Genomic DNA, 18,845 nt, shown 5'->3' with positions numbered 1-18,845 from the left:
TAGGCGCTTGTGCATATAAGTTAACCATGAGAAATGTGGAAAATCACTTAAATGAAAAACAGTTCTGATAGTTGGGCAGACAAGGAAGGTGTCCTACATAGGAAGGTGAGAAAATAAATTAGAAAAATTATAGGATATTGAAACATAAAAATTAAAAAAAAAATAGTAAAACCAGGTTAAGAGAAGGGAGAGGGAAAAATAGCAGAGCGATACAAAATGGCATAGAAGACAGAAAAGGGCTAAAAGGAAGGTTGAAGGTAATAGCAGGCTTAGGGGCAATGATTGTCAACATACTCCACAAAAATACAAGTGTTGCATTGTAAAATAAATAATGGCAGTCTCTTTTAGATTTCTAGAAAATATAAAGGAATGGACAAAAAATATTTTTAAATTTAAATTCTTGCTGTTGTTGTTATGTGCCGTTGAGTCAATGCTGACTCACAGTGACTCTGTAAGACAGATTAGAACTGCCTCATAGGGTTTCCAAGGAGCAGCTGGTGGATTTGAACTGCAACCTTTGGCCACCAGGCCACCAGGGCTCCTTAAATTCCTAGTCTCATGAATTTTTCTTAATCCTTTAGCCTCTTCATCAACATGTAAGCAAAATTTAATATTAATTAAAATGTTTGAAACAGTCTATCAGGCCTGGTTAAATGGACTACATTTTCATGCATAAGGAGTCATGGTTGTGATTTCATATTGCATATATATCATGATCATCCTTTCTTCTTCTACAGTTATTTCTGGTTCATATTACATAGCTAATTATATCATGATGTTCTCCACCACCATAAAACCATTAGAAGGAAAGAATAGGACAGGAATAAGAATTGTAAACAAGGGCAGAAAAAGTAGATGGAAGAGAGTAAAGGAACTAAAACCCTATTGAATAGGAAAGACGAAGATCAAATTAAAAAATATACACAATATAAAAGGGTCAAATTAAAATAACATACATAAATAAAATGATGTGTTAAAACACCATTGATTTGGGCCTTAGCGTCTATCATTTCAGAAAAAAAACTCAGTTTCTCATGGAATAACTTACCATGTTAGCCTCTGAAATGCTGTCTATACTTTCAACCTGGACATCTATTCCCACTGGCACTGGGAGCCCTTCAAAAGGAATGAATAATATGCTGAGAAATGCTTTATAACTATTTTGAAAACATTAAAAGCAGAGCATGATTGGGATTTGTAGATTACAGTGGAATTAGTTTACAAGATTTTTTAAATAACAGAATTTTCCCACTATCTATTGGGTCAGTTATCATTATACATTCAGTAATAATGATAAGGGCACATCTGTGATTACATGTCATTCCAATGATCATTACACATTTGCTTGTGAATATTTCAGTGTATTTCTTTACTACGTTGTAGAAATGGTGTCTCCAGTATTTTTTTTTTTTTTTTTTGACTAGTAGTTATTTCAAAAGGAACGATGTTTTGAAAACATGCCTAAGAGTAGGTAGGAGTGTGTATTCCATTCGGCAATGGTCGGCTTATTGTCAAGAAGTGCCATGGAGTCCGTGACCCTGGGCTATGTGGGAACCCTTTATTTCCAGCCCAAAATCAGCCATTTTCACTTGGGCAGTGCTTGGAGGGTAGGGAGCACAGAAGATAGTATAGCACTGCACATAGGAGCAACAGATTCAGAAATGTCCCTTCCCAGAACATCAGTAAGAGCCTGCATTTGGGAAGCAGCAAACAGTTTTAGAAATGCATTTGATGAGACTATACCAAAAGTCAGAATTGAAGCCATTTCAGGCAGAGAACTGTCAGGATTTGTTTGCAGTTGGAATTCACGGAAACAGATTCATGGGTTCAGAAACCTGAATGATGACACATGAAAATCCAGGCCAGATCAGGACCAAGACATTTTCTAGTTACACCTGACAAAGAGGTTCACCAGTTTTTGCATGAGAGGATATTGATATTAATAACAGACTCATGCTGTATTGTGTTTGTATTTGGTACATATATAATTGTGTTAAAATAATTTACGTATTTATACCTATAGTCTTCATATAATTTTCTTTCCAGAGTGAGCCTTTCTCAATTACATTCTTTATTTTGTTAAATAAACATAATTTATTGTCTCTATATAGTCCCAAGTTAAAAAAATGCTTCCAACTATTGTAGAAAAAGATAGACATCCCACCTGAATGGGTTGCTGCTCCTTGTTTTAGTCAAGACTCTGGGGCTTAGAGGGTGAGGCCAGGAAAGCTTTCTTATAGAGGTTAATTAATATCTCAGTTAATATCTTAAATGCACAAAGTATGCCTTGCTAGTCCCTGTCCCTCATTTACGACTCCTGCCACTAATTGTCTAATACTGCCTTTCTTTAACGACATCAGAATCCCTTTTCTGTTCCTTAAGTCCATACCCTCAATACTATTCCTTGCTTTGAAGGGTTCCTACTGGCCAGGCACTGGACCAGTCACTCAAATACATTCCTGCTTAAGGCTTCAGGAATATTTTACTTGCATCTTAACCACAAACTTCTTTATTTGAATCAATTATATTCTGTTGTTGTTGGTTGTAGTTAAGTCAATTCTGACTCATGGTGACCCTACGTGTCAGATAAGAACTGCATTCTATAGGTTTGTCAATGGATGTTTCAGAAGTAGATCACCAGCCCTTGCTTCCAAATTCTATTCTACAACATTAATAAGGACAGATCTATAAATAAAATTGTTTTTATTTATAACGCTAAGTAAGAATTAACTTGGGAACAACTCAGTGTTATTACTTCATATGTTTCATCTCTAGTGCTTTTATTTTCTTCGTTTCTTTGTTTGCCTTTCTTCTTTAATTAGTTGTTGTGTGCTGTGGAGTTGATTCCAACTCATAAGACCCAAAACCCATTGTCAAGTTGCTTCCAACTCATAGTGACCCTATGAGACAGAGTAGAATTATCCCACAGGGTTTCCAAGGCTGTAAATCTTTACTGAAGCAACTTGCCACGTCTTTCTCCCATGGAGTGGCTAGTAGGTTTGAACTGCCGACCTCTTGGTTAGCAGCTGAAGGCTTTAACCACTGTGCCACCAAATGTGCTGTGGAGTCAGTTCTGACTCCCGGTGACTCTATGTAAGGGTAGAACTTCCCCATAGGGTTTCCTAGGCTGTAATCTTTATGGGAGCAGATCTCCAGGTTTTTTCTCCTCTGGAACCATTGGTGGGTTTGAACTGCCAAGGTTTCAGTTAGCAGCTTAACCCTTGTGCCACCAGGGCTCCTTTCTTTAACTAGTAGAGATACCAAAACAAAAATCATGGAAATTCATTCTCTACCTGGCACTTCATGGTGATTAAATCTTCCCATTAATTTTAATACTCTAAGGTAATAAAAGATTTGGGAAGGTCTTAGAGAAGTGGCAAAATGTCCAGGCTAAAGTCCTGGGATTGGAGTCACATAGACTACAGTTTGAACCCAGATCCACCACTATTATATAATCTAGGGTAAGTAACATCTCTAAGCTTAGCTTTTTTTAATCTATAGAATCTGACTAATAATGCTCACTTTGTAGACTCATTTGAGGACTAGAAATAATGCACAGCTAGTGAACTTAATAAACGGTACTAGATAAATGTTATCACTACTGTAATTAAGTAAAAATGCAAACCTGTCCCTTAGGAATGCAAGCCACTATTCCCAATTCCAGATTCTGACATTTAGAGAACCGGTCTATTCCTTACTAAAAAATGATACCGAGCTTTTCATCACTTATTTTATGAAGAAAACTAGGGAATGACTTGGACTTAGGATCTTTTGACTTATAACTAGATCCTAGTTGCTGATGGCTGTTTCTGCAGACCTGGGGACAGCCTTGTAAAGCCTCCATACAAGGACACATTCATGCCACTGCGGCCACATACCAGCTTCAGGGTTGTTTGAAGGCTGGTCAGTCAATGGGATAAAAACACAGGCTTATCTATTAGGAATGAGTTCCTGGAGATGTTTTGGATTTCTTCTTCTCTCCTTCCAGTTTTATACTGTTTCTGAAGAGATGGTCTTCCATTTCCAAGCAGCAGATTTGCCCAAAGCAATGCGTCATTTGGTTTCTTGACTGCTGCTTATAACATTGTACTTCAGGATAGATCTTGAAATGTTCTTTTTCGCAATGAATGCAACATCATTATTCTTCAAGTTGTCATTCCTGGCATAGTAGATGATATTATTATTCAATTTAAAATGGCCAATACCAGCCCATTTCAGCTCACTAATGCCTAGGATATCAATGTTTATGGTTCCCATTTCATTTTTGATGGTTTCCAGTCTTCCTAGATTAATACTTCATACATTCCACGTTCCAATTATTAACAGATGTTTGCAGCTGTTTCTCCTCACTTTAAGTCAAGCCACATCAACAAATGAAGGTCTTGGAAGCTTGATTCCCTCCATGTCATTAAGGTTGACACTACTTTGAGGAGGCAGCTCTTCCGCAGTTGTCTTTTGAGCGCCTTCCAACCTAAAGGGGTCATATTCCGGCACTGTATCAGACTATGTTCCACTATTATTCATAAGGTTTTCACTGGCTAATTCTTTTTAGAAGTAGACTGCCAGATCCTTCTTCCTAGTCTGTCTTAGTCTGGAAGCTCAGGTGAAACCTATATGCCATGGGTGACCCTGCTAGTATTCCAATAGTGGTGGCCTGGCTTCCAGCATCACAGCAACATGCAAGCCCCCACAGTATGACAAACTGACAAACAAGTTCCCTACATAGCTTGGTCCTTTTGATGTAAGTGACCCAACATTTTCTTCCTCAGTCTTTCCTTATCTAGGAAACCCCAATGTCCTCAGGCCTCAGTCTTTGATTGAAATGAAGGCCCATTAATATCTGCATACAAAGTTCACAGGCTTCTCTCTGCTACCTGCTCACAAAGAACCTTAGGCCCTGAAGAGTTCCACACATCCCCCCAAGAAATACTGGCACTTTCCAGAGAGTGTCTCGAGTGTTGGGAAGCCAGCCCAACCTAAATTAGAATGAAGGTCACTGGACGGCATACGGGGGATTTTCTAAAGGTGAAAGAGAGAGAGAGAAAGAGAGACAGTCAGGTATATGTCAAGGAAATAGCTCACACAGTGGTAGAGGCTGGACAGTCTCAAGTACGTGGGTCAAGTGTAAGGCTGGAGGCTTCTCCTGACTCACGTAGCTGCAAGGGCTGACAAAGAACCCGAGATTAGCAGGTCAGACAGCAGGCTACTGGCTCATGGGCTGTGGAGGGATATGAATCCAAGATCAGCAGGTAAGACAGAAGGCTGCTGGCTCAAGTCCAAAGAACTGAAAGTCAGATAATGACAAGCCAGTTGCAGGACCCAGAGCTGAGCAAAAGCCAGCGAGCCTTGCCAGAAAGTCCATATATATTGGAGACAGACCACATCCCCAAGGCAACTCCCTTTCAATAGATTGGCTGCTTATAGCAGATCTCATCAGGAAGGTGATTACATTATACCAGATCTTATCAGGGAGGTGATTACATCATTACATAAACGCCAATCTACATCATAATTGCCAAACCGCTGAGAATCATTGCCCAGCCAAGTTGACACAATCCTTAACCATCACAAGTGCTTACCCAAAAGCATGGAGAATAACAAAGACCAGCTGGGTATTACAGTCTACAAATAGATTCAGTTGTCAGAGGCTACTCTCTTTTCCTTAGAGCAGTGGACACCACTGCAAAATTAGTAGAGGCAACAGCAGACATAGTTTTAGGAAATTTATTGATGTTTATGTTCCTCATGCAGTGTCTGCCATTTTAAACTCCACATTAGCCCAACACTTTTCGGCTAGCTGACTTCACACAAAGTCTTCCTCATGGCTACCTCTAACATTTGGCTACACACAGTATCCTGTTGACACCACACTACCCTCTTACCTCTTCATGACGATAATGAATACCCCCTTCATAATTATTTAGACTTAACAGGACAGCTTTAATCTCCCAGAAGCGATTTACAGGAAACTTCTCTTATTAACTCAGATTTAATTTTGCTTGTGGATGGGTCATACTTAAGATATGACCCTACCAGTTCTATTTATTAGGGAGGATACACTATTACTACCTCCACTGAAGTTCTTGTAAGTGGTGCCCTTCTTGAAGTCACTTTGGCCCAATAAGCTGAACTGATTGCACTCACGAGGGCTTGCAAATTGGCTTCTAGTTGGTCAGTAAATGTCTACACGGACTTGACGTATGGCTCCTGGATAGTCCATGATTTTGACACTTATGGAAACAAAGTGGTTCCTGACTTCTGGAACCCAAATTAAAAATGGTCCCTTAGTGACAGACCTTCTAGAAGCCCTTTTGCTTCCTTCCAAGGTTGCTGTAATTAAAATACAATCCCATCAGCCCAAATGAGTGTCCCAAAGAGAAGAGATTAGAGAAAGCAAGTTGGCTGACAGAGCAGCCAAAGAAGCTGCTGCCCAAATTCTCATTTCCCTCGTAATCAGTCATGAGGAAGATAAAAAGGAGGCAAATGAATTTACTCGTGACAACCTTAACCTGCATGTGGCTCTAGAACTGATTTTCAAACGCCAATATTTGGCCCCTAAGGTTGAAATGGAAACCATGGTGGAATAGGAGTTAAGTGCTACAGCTGCTAACCAAAAGATCGGCAGTTCGAATCCACTAGGCACTCCTTGGAAACTCTATGGGGCCGTTCTACTATGTTCTATAGGGTTGCTATGAGCTGGAATTGACTCGATTGTAGTGGGTTTGTTATTTTGGGTTTGGCTTTCAAGAACAAAATTGGAAACCCTGGTGGCATAGTGGTTAAGAGCTATGGCTGCTAAACAAAATGTCAGCACTTCAAATCTACCAGGTGCTCCTTGGAAACGCTATGGGGCAGTTCTACTCTGTCCTATACGGTCACCGTGAGTCAAAATTGACTTGACTTGGTTTCTTTTTTTTTTAAGGATGAAATTAAAATACGAGAGAATAGTGGATGTTCTAAGAACTTGATAACTAACCTATGGACAAGGCCTAATGGAAAAATAGTTTTAACCAAATTCCTGCATGTCCCTATGTTTTGAAATTTACATGAGAGCACCCACGTGGGGTGTGACCAAATGACTGAAACCATGAAAAGTATTGGGGAAAATTCCTTGAAGCTGCAGAACATGTAGCTTCCCATTGCCTCATCTGCCCAAAGAGTTTGCTTCCCAGGTTTTCACGTCTCCTGTAATAGCTGAGGAAATGTTTAGCCATGAGCATAGTGAAGAAGACCCCTTGGGTTTATTTATAGAGGACAGCACCCCTAAAAATGTTACTCCAGAAAATCTCTTTAAACATCACAAAGCAGTTTCAACTGATGAAATAGAGACACGGAAGAAATATGATTGTTCCCAGCAATCTACTTCTGGGATGTGGATAGCACCTAATCAGAAGCCTGTCCTTCCCAAACCTCTCCATATCCTTATGATGAAAATGTTACACATTCACTCTCACTTGGGGAGAGATAAAATGATGGAAACTTTAAAGAAATACTGGTGGGGACAATTTTTTGAAGCTGCTAAGTATGTTACTTCTCATTGTTTCATTTATTCTCAATTCAATTCAGGCAAGCCCTGTAAATCTCCACCAGGGTGATAGCCTTTGCTTTCAGGGCCCATGCTTGAATGGAAAATTGATTTTATTCAGTTTCCACCTTCAAATGGCTATAAATATGTCCTTGTTATGATTTGTAGGTTTTCACACTGGGGGTAATCTTTTCCTTGTTGCCAAGCTACTGCTACTTTTGTAACTAAAAGCTTCTTGAAAATATTATCCCCACATGGGTTGCCCCCAAAATTCTTTGAAGTGACCAAGGGACTCATTTTTCTGGACAGATAGAGAAATATGTATAATTTTTCCTCTTTTTCAAAAGCTCCATTTCCCTTACCACCTTCAATCTTCCAGTCTTGTAAAGAGAACTAATGGCATAATAAAGATTCAATTAGCCAAACTTTCTAAATTCTTACAACTGTTCTGGGTTAAAGTATTGCTTTTCATCCTTTTGAATTTAAGATCTACTTCATTTGGGGCACATAAATTAATCCCATATTAAATTATCACTGGATGGCCTATGACCCTCTCTTTTTTGTCTGTCTCTACTGATTCTAATCTGATTCACCTTAATTATTAAGATATTGCCAGTCCTTAATCCAGTACTGTGAAGAGAACTCTTCGCAGGTTAAAGAAGCCTTTGACAATCAAAAGCCTGATGTACTACAATTATCTACCTGGAGATTATACCTATAGGAAAAGACAGCAATTGAAAGATTCTCTTGAGCCTCACTGGAAAGGATTGTATTGGGTCCTCCTCACTAACCCTTGTGCCACTATATTGCAGGGAGTTGAGACTTGGATTCACCATTCCCAGTTGAAGAGTACAAATACCCCTAACAAAGTTACCTACTTTGTTGGTAAAGGGTTACTTCAACTAGGAACCCTGGTAGCACAATGGTTAAGAGTCTGGCTGCTAATCAAAAAAGGTAGAGCAGTTTGAATCTACCAGGTGTTCCTTGGAAATCCTATGGGGAACTTTTACTCTGTCCTATACGGTGGCTATGAATCAGAATTGACTTGTTGGCAATGAGCTTTTTTTTTTTTTTATTTGAACAGTCCAGCCAACTGAGGGACTTAAACTAAAGTTCAAATGCCCCATTGGCCAGGAGCAGATGGTGTCAGGTGTAGACAGATCCTCCCAAGGTCATGGAACAAGTCCCTATGCAAGCTGTTGAAGTTCTTGGACTTTGCTTAATAGTCATAGCCATTTTTATGTTAATCACTGTACTATGTACTTGTGGTCTTATTTCCCAGTAAGATTTATTCTTATGCAGTTGATTGAAATTTATGGACTTTATTGCAGCTATCATTCTTTCGTTATTTGCTTTATTACATTACTTCTGAATAGTTTTCCTTCAGTATGAAGCCTTTCTTGCAGCAAATCTGCTGCAAAGGACCTCTTCAAAGTGTTGAAGAGCAAAGATGTCACCCTGAAGACTAAGGTGCTCCTGACCAAGCCATGGTATTTTCAATCACATCATATGTATGTGAAAGCTGGACGATGAATAAGGAAGACAGAAGAATAATTGACGCCTTTGAATCGTGGTGCTGGTGAAGAATACTGAATATACCATGGACTGGCAAAAGAACGAACAAATCTGTCTTAGACTAAGTGCGGCCAGAATGCTTCTTAGAGGCAAGGATGGCAAGACTGTGTCTTATATACTTTGGACATGTTGTCAGGAGGGATCAGTCCCTGGAGAAGGACATCATGCTTGGCAGAGTACAGGGTCAGCGGAAAAGAAGAAGACCCTCAACGAGGTGGATTGACATAGTGGCTGCAACAGTGAGCTCAAGCATAACAACGATTGTAAGGATGGTGCAGGACTGGGCAGTGTTTCATTCTGTTGTGCATAGGGTTGCTATGAGTCGGAGCCGACTAGACGGCACCTAGCGACAACAACATTTTCAATATCCCCATTAATCCTTGGAAGAAAAGTGCATTTGTTATATTAGCCCACTCAGTAGCTTCTGCTGGTAATTTTGTCGGCGTTTCCACCTTTGCCCTAAGTCTGTGCATAAAAATTCAGATCCACTAGCATTACCTCTATCAGATGACAGCGTTGTGCTTGACTCTACAGTTATTTCAGTGGCACCATTGTGAAATGGTTGATACATGTCAGATTATGGCATCCCTCCTCCCCTTCCCCCCTCCCCCCCACCGAGTATTATACCCACCTCAAATGCCCTGTTCTAATTTGACCAAAAAATGGTATGGCTGACCTAGATACTACACCAGACCCACACAAACAGACTACTCTCCTTGCATCAGTTATCTCAAGTTCTTTTCCTACAGGAAACTAATGCTGGTATTTGTGGGTCAATTACCTGTTTGTAACAATTCCTTAAAGGGAAAACTGGCTCAAACAAACTAATGAATCCTCCCATGGCAATGACAGAGAGAGTATGGTGTGTGCCCTGTCTTGGTCATCTAGTGGTGCTATAACAGAAATACCACAAGTGGATGGCTTTAACAAAGAGAAATTCATTCTCTCACAGTTGAGTAGGCTACAAGTCTAAGTTCAGGGCATCAGCTCCTGGGGAAGGCTTCTGTTTCTGTCGGTTCTGGAGGAAGGTCCTTGTCATCAGTCTTCCCTTGGTCTGGGAGCATCTCAGCACAGGAACCTCAAGTCCAAAGGATGCATTCTGCTCCAGGCACTGCCTTCTTGGTGGTATGAGGTTCTCATGTCTCTCTGCTCACTTCTCTCTTTTATATCTCAAAAGAGAACACTACCTATACCTCATCAGTATAACTGCAGCTAATCCATTTTATTACATCTTAGTGATAGGATTTACAGCATATGGAGAAATCACATCACAAGATAAAATGGTAGACAGTCATATAATTATAAAAGGGAATCATGACCCAGCCAAGTTGACAGATATTTTTTGGGGGACACAATTCAATCCATGACAAGCCCCTTATGAGTGTGTATTTGTGTGTGTGTGTGTGTGTGTGATCAGAATACTCTAAAGAATATGAACAAAATCCAAGTGATGAACCATATGCTTGGGCACTACCTTGTGTGGACGGTTGGAGATTGATACGTCAATGCACCTTGGAACATCTAGGTGTTCCTTCAGATAGATATTCATCCTTATTATGAAAGCACTCATTGGAGAAACAATTTAGAGATTCTTGTTAATTCTGCTAATCCTAAGACCCATCACAGAAGAGGATGGGAAGATCCTGGAAATCCAGTGGCAGACAGACCTGGTATGGGGTGAATACTTCTTTGAGTCTTTCTTTCTTGGCCCAGCATTCCCAACTTGAAAAATCCATCTGTGATTTATCTACCACTATAACCAAAATTGCTGATGATACTGCTGATGGAATGTCAGCTTAACAAAAATCCTTAGAAGCTCTTGTTAAAATAGTATTGGATTGTATATTGGTCCTTGATTTCCTTTTAGTCCAAAAAGAAGTTTGTGCTATTATAAACACCTTCTGTTGTATTTGGATAAATAACACAAGAGAAATAGAATAAGATATTACAAAGGCTTTTCAGAAAGCTGCTTGAGTGTACTCAATAGCTCCCATGTCCAGATCTCCCTTTTTTGATATTTTTAGCTGGTTGCCTGAAGGTATTTGTTCCTGGTGACGCTTGCTGGTACAGACGAGAATAATTATCTAAATCATTGTAATAATCATTGTACATATAATGAAGTGTATTTTGAAATGTTCATCTAACATATGTAACTCCACTACAACTCCCCTCACTGTGCAAAGAATCACGTATTTAAAAGAAAACAAATTTACAACAGAAACTAAGTAACTGATTTCACACCTTGAGTTAGCATATTTGATTGCCAAGTTGTTCCTCCAAATTCGGACTTGTTTGCAGCACAGACCCTGATGATGAGACCTGGCAATATGGCAAGGTGAAAAGGAAAATTAGCCCAATGACCTTAAGATCTGGTACTCTCGATACTTGGACCTGCAACATACCCAAGAAGTTCTTACAGAAGAAAGGTAACTCCTTTGTGGGTGTTTAGTTCCCTCCTAATGCAGGCTTGAACAAAAAAGAGGGAATGTGCTAGCAAACCTCTAAAACGAGGTACTTGGCATAATAAAATGGCTGACATAAGGTCTGAATCAAAACTCCATTTTGTTATAAGCTACTGGTTCTACATTCCTGAGAATGTAACCTTGACTTCTTCTCACTCATATGCATATGGCCTTGGCCCTCTGGCTGAGTGGAACCGGGATACCCTGCCCCCTCCACCCCCCTGTCAATCATCTTGTTTAAACAGCCTGGTTTTTGCCCCAAGCCACTCTTAGCAAATAAGGGTGGGGCTCAAGAATGCAGTTCAGCCACTCTTAGTAAATAAGGGATGTGACTGTAGGAGAATGAGTTTATTCGAGATGTTCCAGGAAGAAGGTAGTTGAAATAGAATTGCTGATGATGTACCCACCTTGTGGCTATAACCATGTGACCATCAAACACTCCTCTTCTCCATTTTTACTATAGGAGCACACATCTCCCTCCATATTTAGGAGCAACTTTGTATTCTCTACAAGGTTACTGCCCATTTTGGAAATTGTTTATTCCTCAGTAAATCTCTTTTATTTTAACAGAGTATGTGTTTTTACTCTTTGACGTTTTCCTCTGTCTCCCAGCTTAGTTCTCTTGTTTGGCAGGCAGACTATACAAGTGGACTTTATAACTCTATCTTTTGTCTTGGCTCAGTAGCCAGTATCTAGATGCTGAATTGATTTCACTTTAAAGAAACAAAGAAATTATCATGTATGAGCCTGAAACAAAAAAGTCCTTAGTTATGGAAGACGTAGAGCGTAGAGAAAACATAAATAAAGAAAATGAGCTGCAATTTATAACCCAAGTTAAACAAAAAGCTCCCCTAAATTTATATTCTCCTGTTTCCACATAATGAGTCAATTAATCTTCTAATGCTTTATAAAAATAAAAAACACTGCAGTAGCAGCTGGTTTTAATGTTAAAGCTAATTAGGAAAACACATTAAGGCAAGAGAAGTGCTGAAGTTACATTTAGCTCAAGAGGAAAAAAGTATGTGTGTGCATGTGTGTTATGGACAAGTATAAAAAAAGAAGATAAATTGAAGCTTGTGTTTTATATCCTGCAGCCTGATTTCCCCATGAAGGCAGACTTGAGAAGAACAAAGAAATGGGTCATTGGTATAATAAGCTGTTCTGATCAAGACAGGCTAGAGAAGGTTAATGCTCGTATTTCATAGAGCTACTAGACTGACACTTCTGACTGAATTTATGGATTTTTCTGCCTGAAGTGACTGAACACACAAAGTATTTGGACACCATCTAGCCCCAGTCCATGATTGTCAGAAAAATTTCTTAATCATAGTATGATTTGTCACCTGTCACTAAGTAGCACATTTCAATTGCATTTTTAATACCCCAAGAAGTCGCCTCAGGAAAAAATTGTATTAAAAAAAATGCATTCTTACTTAAAAAAAAAAAAAAATCAATACACACCTCTAACAGATCAAGACACTGGAAATTTTGGGTCAATTTTATGTTTTTCAGGGGAATGGGGATGGTGTAAGGGATGGAGAAAGAAAACATAAATGTTTTAAGGTAAGAGGGTTGTCTAGGGCAGTGTTTCTCAAACTGTGAAGTGCACACGAATCACCTGGGGAGCTGGTTAAAATGCAGAACTTGATTCAGAGGGCCTGGGGTGGGGCCTGGGATCCCGCATTTCTCACTAACTGTCAGGTGATCCTTCTGCAGGTCCTTGACCATACTTTGTGTGACGGGCCTCCAGGCTGCTTGTTCCAAGGTCCCAATTCAAGGACGGTCATTTTTCTTTCAATCTTTCTGGCTTTCAACGGCCTAAAATAGACCCCATAGGAATTCTTTCCTCTAGGATAAGAATTAATTTAGTTGAGGAGTCTAACCTGACAGGAATTAGGGCAGCTTTTTGAACTGATATTGAAAAGAGTACATCTTGTTGAGCTTTTAACTGCTGTTCCCAAGATGCCAGTTCCAAGCCATTCCTGGGTGGCTGGGGCCCCCTAGTGGTGGAAGAGATCCATAGCCAGTAAAGTTTATCTCCCGAGCCTTTCTTTCCCAAGCTGAATTCCGCCAACTAGATTTTTGAAACTTTTTTGAGAATATTAAAGACCAAGGTGAAGGATATCTGTGTGGTAGTTGTAGGTATTGTCCAAGCATTGAACAAATTTGATGGGGAGAAACAAAGGTTTATTTGGAATGGTAGTTAAGGGCTCAGGCATCTCTAAGAAAATTGTGGTAAATATTACATATCTGAGAAGTTGTGATAAAATGAAAATAAAAGCTAAAGAAAAGGAGTCGCAGAAATAAAGAAACAAAAAGAATACATCTCTACACACGCTTATTCAAGGCTCCTTGTGTGAGAAGTGCTCTGGAAGAAGAAGAAACTGTCACCGAGATTTAATCTAATGCAGTATTTTTCAACGTGATTCTCGGACCAGAAGATCAGCATCACCTAGGAATTCATTAGAGAGCAAATTCCTGGCCCCACCAACATCTAGAGAGTCAGAAACCCCAAGGGTGGGCCCAGGAGTCTGGTTTAACAAGCCCTCCGGTGATTCTCATCCTCACTAATGAAGTCAAGGCCAAACTCATTGAGTTGATTCTCACTTACAGTGACCCCTACAGGACAGAGTAGAACTGCCTTATAGGGTTTTCAAGGAGTGGCTGGTGGATTCGAACTGCTGACCTTTTGGTTAGTAGCTGAATGCTTGCTTAACCACTGCACTACCAGGGCTCTGAAGTCAAGGGCAGACCCTTATAATTGCAACCTAATGGGTTCCACGAAATTAAAAGCAAAACAAAACAACGACAACAACAAAAGCCAAAGAAACTCTCAGTGTTACAATTACCTGACATACTTTTTAAATTTTATGTTAACAAAGTAGTTCTATGTGGTACGAACATGCTTGTTGTGCTTCTGTTGGTCATAGCCAAGATATGACAAGAGCATTAAGTTCTCTCTACCCCACTCTAAGTACCTGAAGTATTAGTTATTTACCAAAAAGTTGCAGCAGTTCTACTGTCTGAGGATTTGTCCTCTTTACCCTCATGCCCACTTCCCTCGTCTCCACATGAAAAAGCCCAAACTAGTTGCTTTGCAGTTGACTCTGACCCCAAGTGTCCAAGTAGAACTGTGCTCCACAGTGTTCTTAATGGTTAATTTTTGGGAAGTTGATTGCCTGGCCTTTCTTCTGAGGCACTTCTGGGTGGACTTGAAGCTCCAACGTTCTGGTTAGTAGCCAAGCAGTTTAACCATTTGTACCACCCAGGGACCGTTTCCTCTTTTTCTACATCTCCAATATTCTGAAAAGTTGTCAGTTCAGGAATTGTGGGAGTGAGAGACTTTGGGCCAATCAAAGGGTCTGGATGGATTCAGGAAGAATAAGGAGAGGTTAATTTAAATGGTTGACTTGACTCCACCCTGTGCATCTCTGGAAAACCTTGGCACCCCGAGTGATGCAACTATGTTCACACTGACCAAACTGAGAGGCAGAAAAGTCTTCCTTCCAAGTATGCACCTCTAATATGACTTTCTTTACTCCTCTTTGGGGCCCTGGTGATGACGTGGTTAAGAGCTTGGCTGCTAATCAAAAGGTCAGCAGTCTGAATTCACTAGTTGCTCCTTGGAAACCCCTTGGGGCAGTTTTACTCTGTATATAGGGTCACTCTAAGCTAGAATCGGCTCTGTGGTAACGGGTTTGGTTTTTTGGTTTTGCTCCTCTTTATTGGCTGTTGCATCTTGGTTCCACTACTTAGTACCTTTGTGGCCTTGGGAAAATTTTTATTTATTTATTTATTTATATTGTACTTTAGATGAAGGTTTACAGAGCAAACAAGTTTCTCAGTAAACAATTAATACACCTATTGTTTCTTCACAGTGCTTGCCAACCCCATAACATGTCAACACTCTCCCTTCTCAACCTTGGGTTCCCTATTACCAGCTTTCCTGTCCCCTCCTACCTTCTAATCCTTGCCCCTGGCCTGGTGTGCCCTTTTAGTCTTGTTTTATTTTATGGGCCTGTCTAATCTTCAGTTACAGGGTGAGCCTCGGGGGTGACTTCATTACTGAGTTGAAAGGGTGTCCAGGGGTCATACTCTCGGGGCTTCTCTAGTCTGTGTCAGACCAGTAATTCTGTTTTTTTTTTTTTTTTTGAGTTAGAATTTTGTTCTACAATTTTTCTCCAGCTCTGTCTAGGACCCCTATTATGATCCCTGTCAGAGCAGTTGGTGATGGTAGCTGGGTACCATCTAGTTGTGCTGGACTCAATCTGGTGGAGGCTGTGGTAGTTGTGGTCCATTAGTCCTTTGGACCTTGTGTCTTTGGTTTTCTTCATTCTCCCTTGCTCCAGACAGGATGAGACCAGGGGAGTATGTTAGACAGCCACTCACAGACTTTTAAGACCCCAGATGCTACTCACCAAAGTAGGATGTAGAACATTTTCCCTGAGCCATGGTCCCTTCAGCTCTCAGCCCAGTAATTCAGTCTCTCAGGGAGTTTGGATGTGTCTATGAAGCTCCCATGACCTTGCCTTGTTCAAGTTGTGCTGGGTTTCCCAGTATTGTGTACTCTCTTACCCTTCACCAAAGTTACCACTTATCTGTTGTCTATTTAGGGTTTTTCCATCACCAGTTCCCCTCCCTCAGAACCATCAAAGATTGTTTCTTTTTGTGTGTAAACCTTTTCAAGAGTTTTTACAGTAGTGGTCTTACACAATGTTATGGATTGACTTGTGTCCCCCCAAAATATGTGTCAACTTGGTTGGGCCATTGTTGGTTAAGGTTGTGTGTCAACTTGGCTGGGCCATGATTCTTAGCATTTATATATGATCATTCCCATGATGGAATCTGCTGTGAGTAGCCAATCAGTTGAAGGGAAGTTTCTTTGGGGGCGTGGTCTACATTTGAATATAAGCAGACGTTCTGGCTTTTTGCTCACTCTGGAACCTGTGGCTGCCTCGTGTTTGTCTGACCTCCGGTTCTTGGGACTTGAGCTATCAGCTTATCTGCTTATCTTGGGATTCATCAATCTTCACAGCCTGTGAGCAAAAGCCCTGCTCTCTGACCTGCCGATCTTGGGTTTGCCAGCCCCTGCAGCTATGTGAATTGAGAGAAGCCTCTATCCTGCTCCATGGACTTGGGACGTTCCAGATTCTACAATGGCGTGAGCTGTTTCCTTGATATAAATCTATGTCTATATATATTTATATGCTTTACTGGTTTTGCTTCTGTAGAGAACCCAAAGACAGCCATGATTCTCAGTGTCCTCCATTTTGTGACTGTAATTTTCCTATGTGTTGTAAATTCTAATCTCTGTGCATGCTTAATGAGGCAAGATTAGATCATGTTAAAGGGGATTAGGGTGGGATTGTAACACCCTCACTAAGGTCACATCCCTGACCCAATGTAAAGGGAATTTCTCTGGGGTGTGGCCTACACCAACTTTTATATTACAAGAGATAAAAGGAAAAGGAAGCAAGCAGGGACTTGGGGCCCTCCTAGCACCAAGAAAGCAGCACCAGGAGCAGAGAGTGTCCTATGGACCTGGGGTCCCTGCACCTGAGAAGCTCCTGAATCAGGGGAAGATTGATGACAAGGACCTTCCTCCAGGCATGACACAGGGAAAAAGCCTTCCCCTGGAACTGATGCCCTGAATTTAGATTTGTAGACTACTAGACTATGAGAGAATAATTTTCTCTTTGTTAAAGACATCCACTTGTGGTATTTCTGTTATAACAGCACTATTTGATCTTTTGTTATTGACTTATTTCACTCAGTATAATGCCCTCCAGATTCATCCATGTTGTAAGATGCTTCACAGATTCATCATTGTTCTTTATCTTTGTGTAGTATTCCATTGTGTGCACGTACCATAGTTTGTTTATTCGTTCATCTGTTGATGGCCGTTTTGGTAGTTTCCATCTCTTTGCTATTGTGAACAATGCTGCAGTCATCATGGGTGTGCATATGTTTATTCGTGTGACGTCTCTTATTTCCCTAGGATATATATTCCTAGGAGTGGAATTGCTGGATCATATGGTATTTCTCTTTTTATTTTTTAAATTTACTTATTGTGCTTTAGGTGAAAGTTTACAGCTCAAGTTAATTTCTCATACAAAATTTTATATGCATATTTTTATGTGACCCTAGTTGCAATCCCTATAACCCTCTTTCCACCTCGGGTTTCCCGAGTCTATTCAGCCAGCTCCTATCCCTTTCTGCCTTCTCATCCTGCCTCCGGACAGGAATGGCTCATTTAGTCTCATTTATATACTTGAACTAAGAAACACACTCTTCACAAGTATTATTTTATGTTTTATAGTCCTGTCTAATCTTTGTTTGAAGAGTTGGCTTTGGGAATGGTTTTAGTTCCAGGTTAAGAGAGAGTCTGGGGCCACGTCTTCTGGGGTTCCACTAGTCTCAGTCACACCATTAAGTCTGCTTTTTTTACTAGAGTTTGAGTTCTGCACCCCACTTTTCTCCTGCTCTGTCAGGGACTCTCTGTCGTGTTCCCTGTCACAGCGGTCATTAGTGGTAGCTACACACTGTCTAGTTCTTCTGGTCTCAGGCTGGTGCAGTCTCTGGTTTATGTGGCCTTTTGGTCCCTTGGGAAAGTACCCTGGTGGAGCACTGGTTGAAAGCTACAGCTGCTAACCAAAAGTTCGGCAGTTCAAGTCCACCAGGCACTCTTTGGAAACCCTTTGAGGCAATTGTACTCTCTCCCATAGGGTTGCTATGAGTTGGAATCAACCTGATGGCAGCAGGCTTCATTTTTGGTTTTTTGTCTTTTGTGCTAATGTTTTCCTTGCGTCTTTGGTGTTCTTCATTCTCTTTTAGTCCAGATGGGTTGGGACCAACTGATGCATCTCAGATGGCTGCTCACTAGTTTTAAAACCCCAGGTACCACTCACCAACTTGGGATGCAGAACATTTTCTTAATAAACTTTTTTCTGCCAATTGACCTACATGTCCTCCAAAGCCATGGTCCTTAGACACCCATTGCTACTCTATCCCTCGAAGTGTTTGGTTGTGTTCGGGAAACTTCTTAGCTTTTGGTTTAGTCCCGTTGTGCTGACTTCCCCCGTATTGTGTGTTGTCCTTCCCTTCACCTAAGATAAATCTCATCTACTATCTAGTTAGTGAAATCCTCTCTCCCTCCCTCCTCACCCTCATAACCATCAAAGAATGTTTTCTTCTGTGTTTTTGAGTTAGTTTTTGTGCATGGCGTGAGGTATGGGTCTTGTTTCATTTTTTTGCAAATGGATATCCAGTTATGCCAGCATCAT

The 18,845-nt window shown here is 40.5% G+C and overlaps 1 protein-coding gene across 1 annotated transcript in view; it reads right to left on the bottom strand.

The window, feature by feature from the left end:
- Positions 1–18,845, bottom strand: part of GABRR3 (gamma-aminobutyric acid type A receptor subunit rho3) — a 96,165-nt gene that overhangs the window by 53,472 nt on the left and 23,848 nt on the right. The window contains 1 exon segment of the mRNA XM_064273480.1: positions 1,049–1,116. Within this exon segment, the coding sequence (XP_064129550.1) occupies positions 1,049–1,116 (68 nt within the window).

This window comes from Loxodonta africana, chromosome 20, assembly GCF_030014295.1.
Source record: "Loxodonta africana isolate mLoxAfr1 chromosome 20, mLoxAfr1.hap2, whole genome shotgun sequence".
Classification (NCBI taxonomy): Eukaryota; Metazoa; Chordata; class Mammalia; order Proboscidea; family Elephantidae; genus Loxodonta; species Loxodonta africana.
This window is presented reverse-complemented; position numbering and strand designations above follow the sequence as displayed.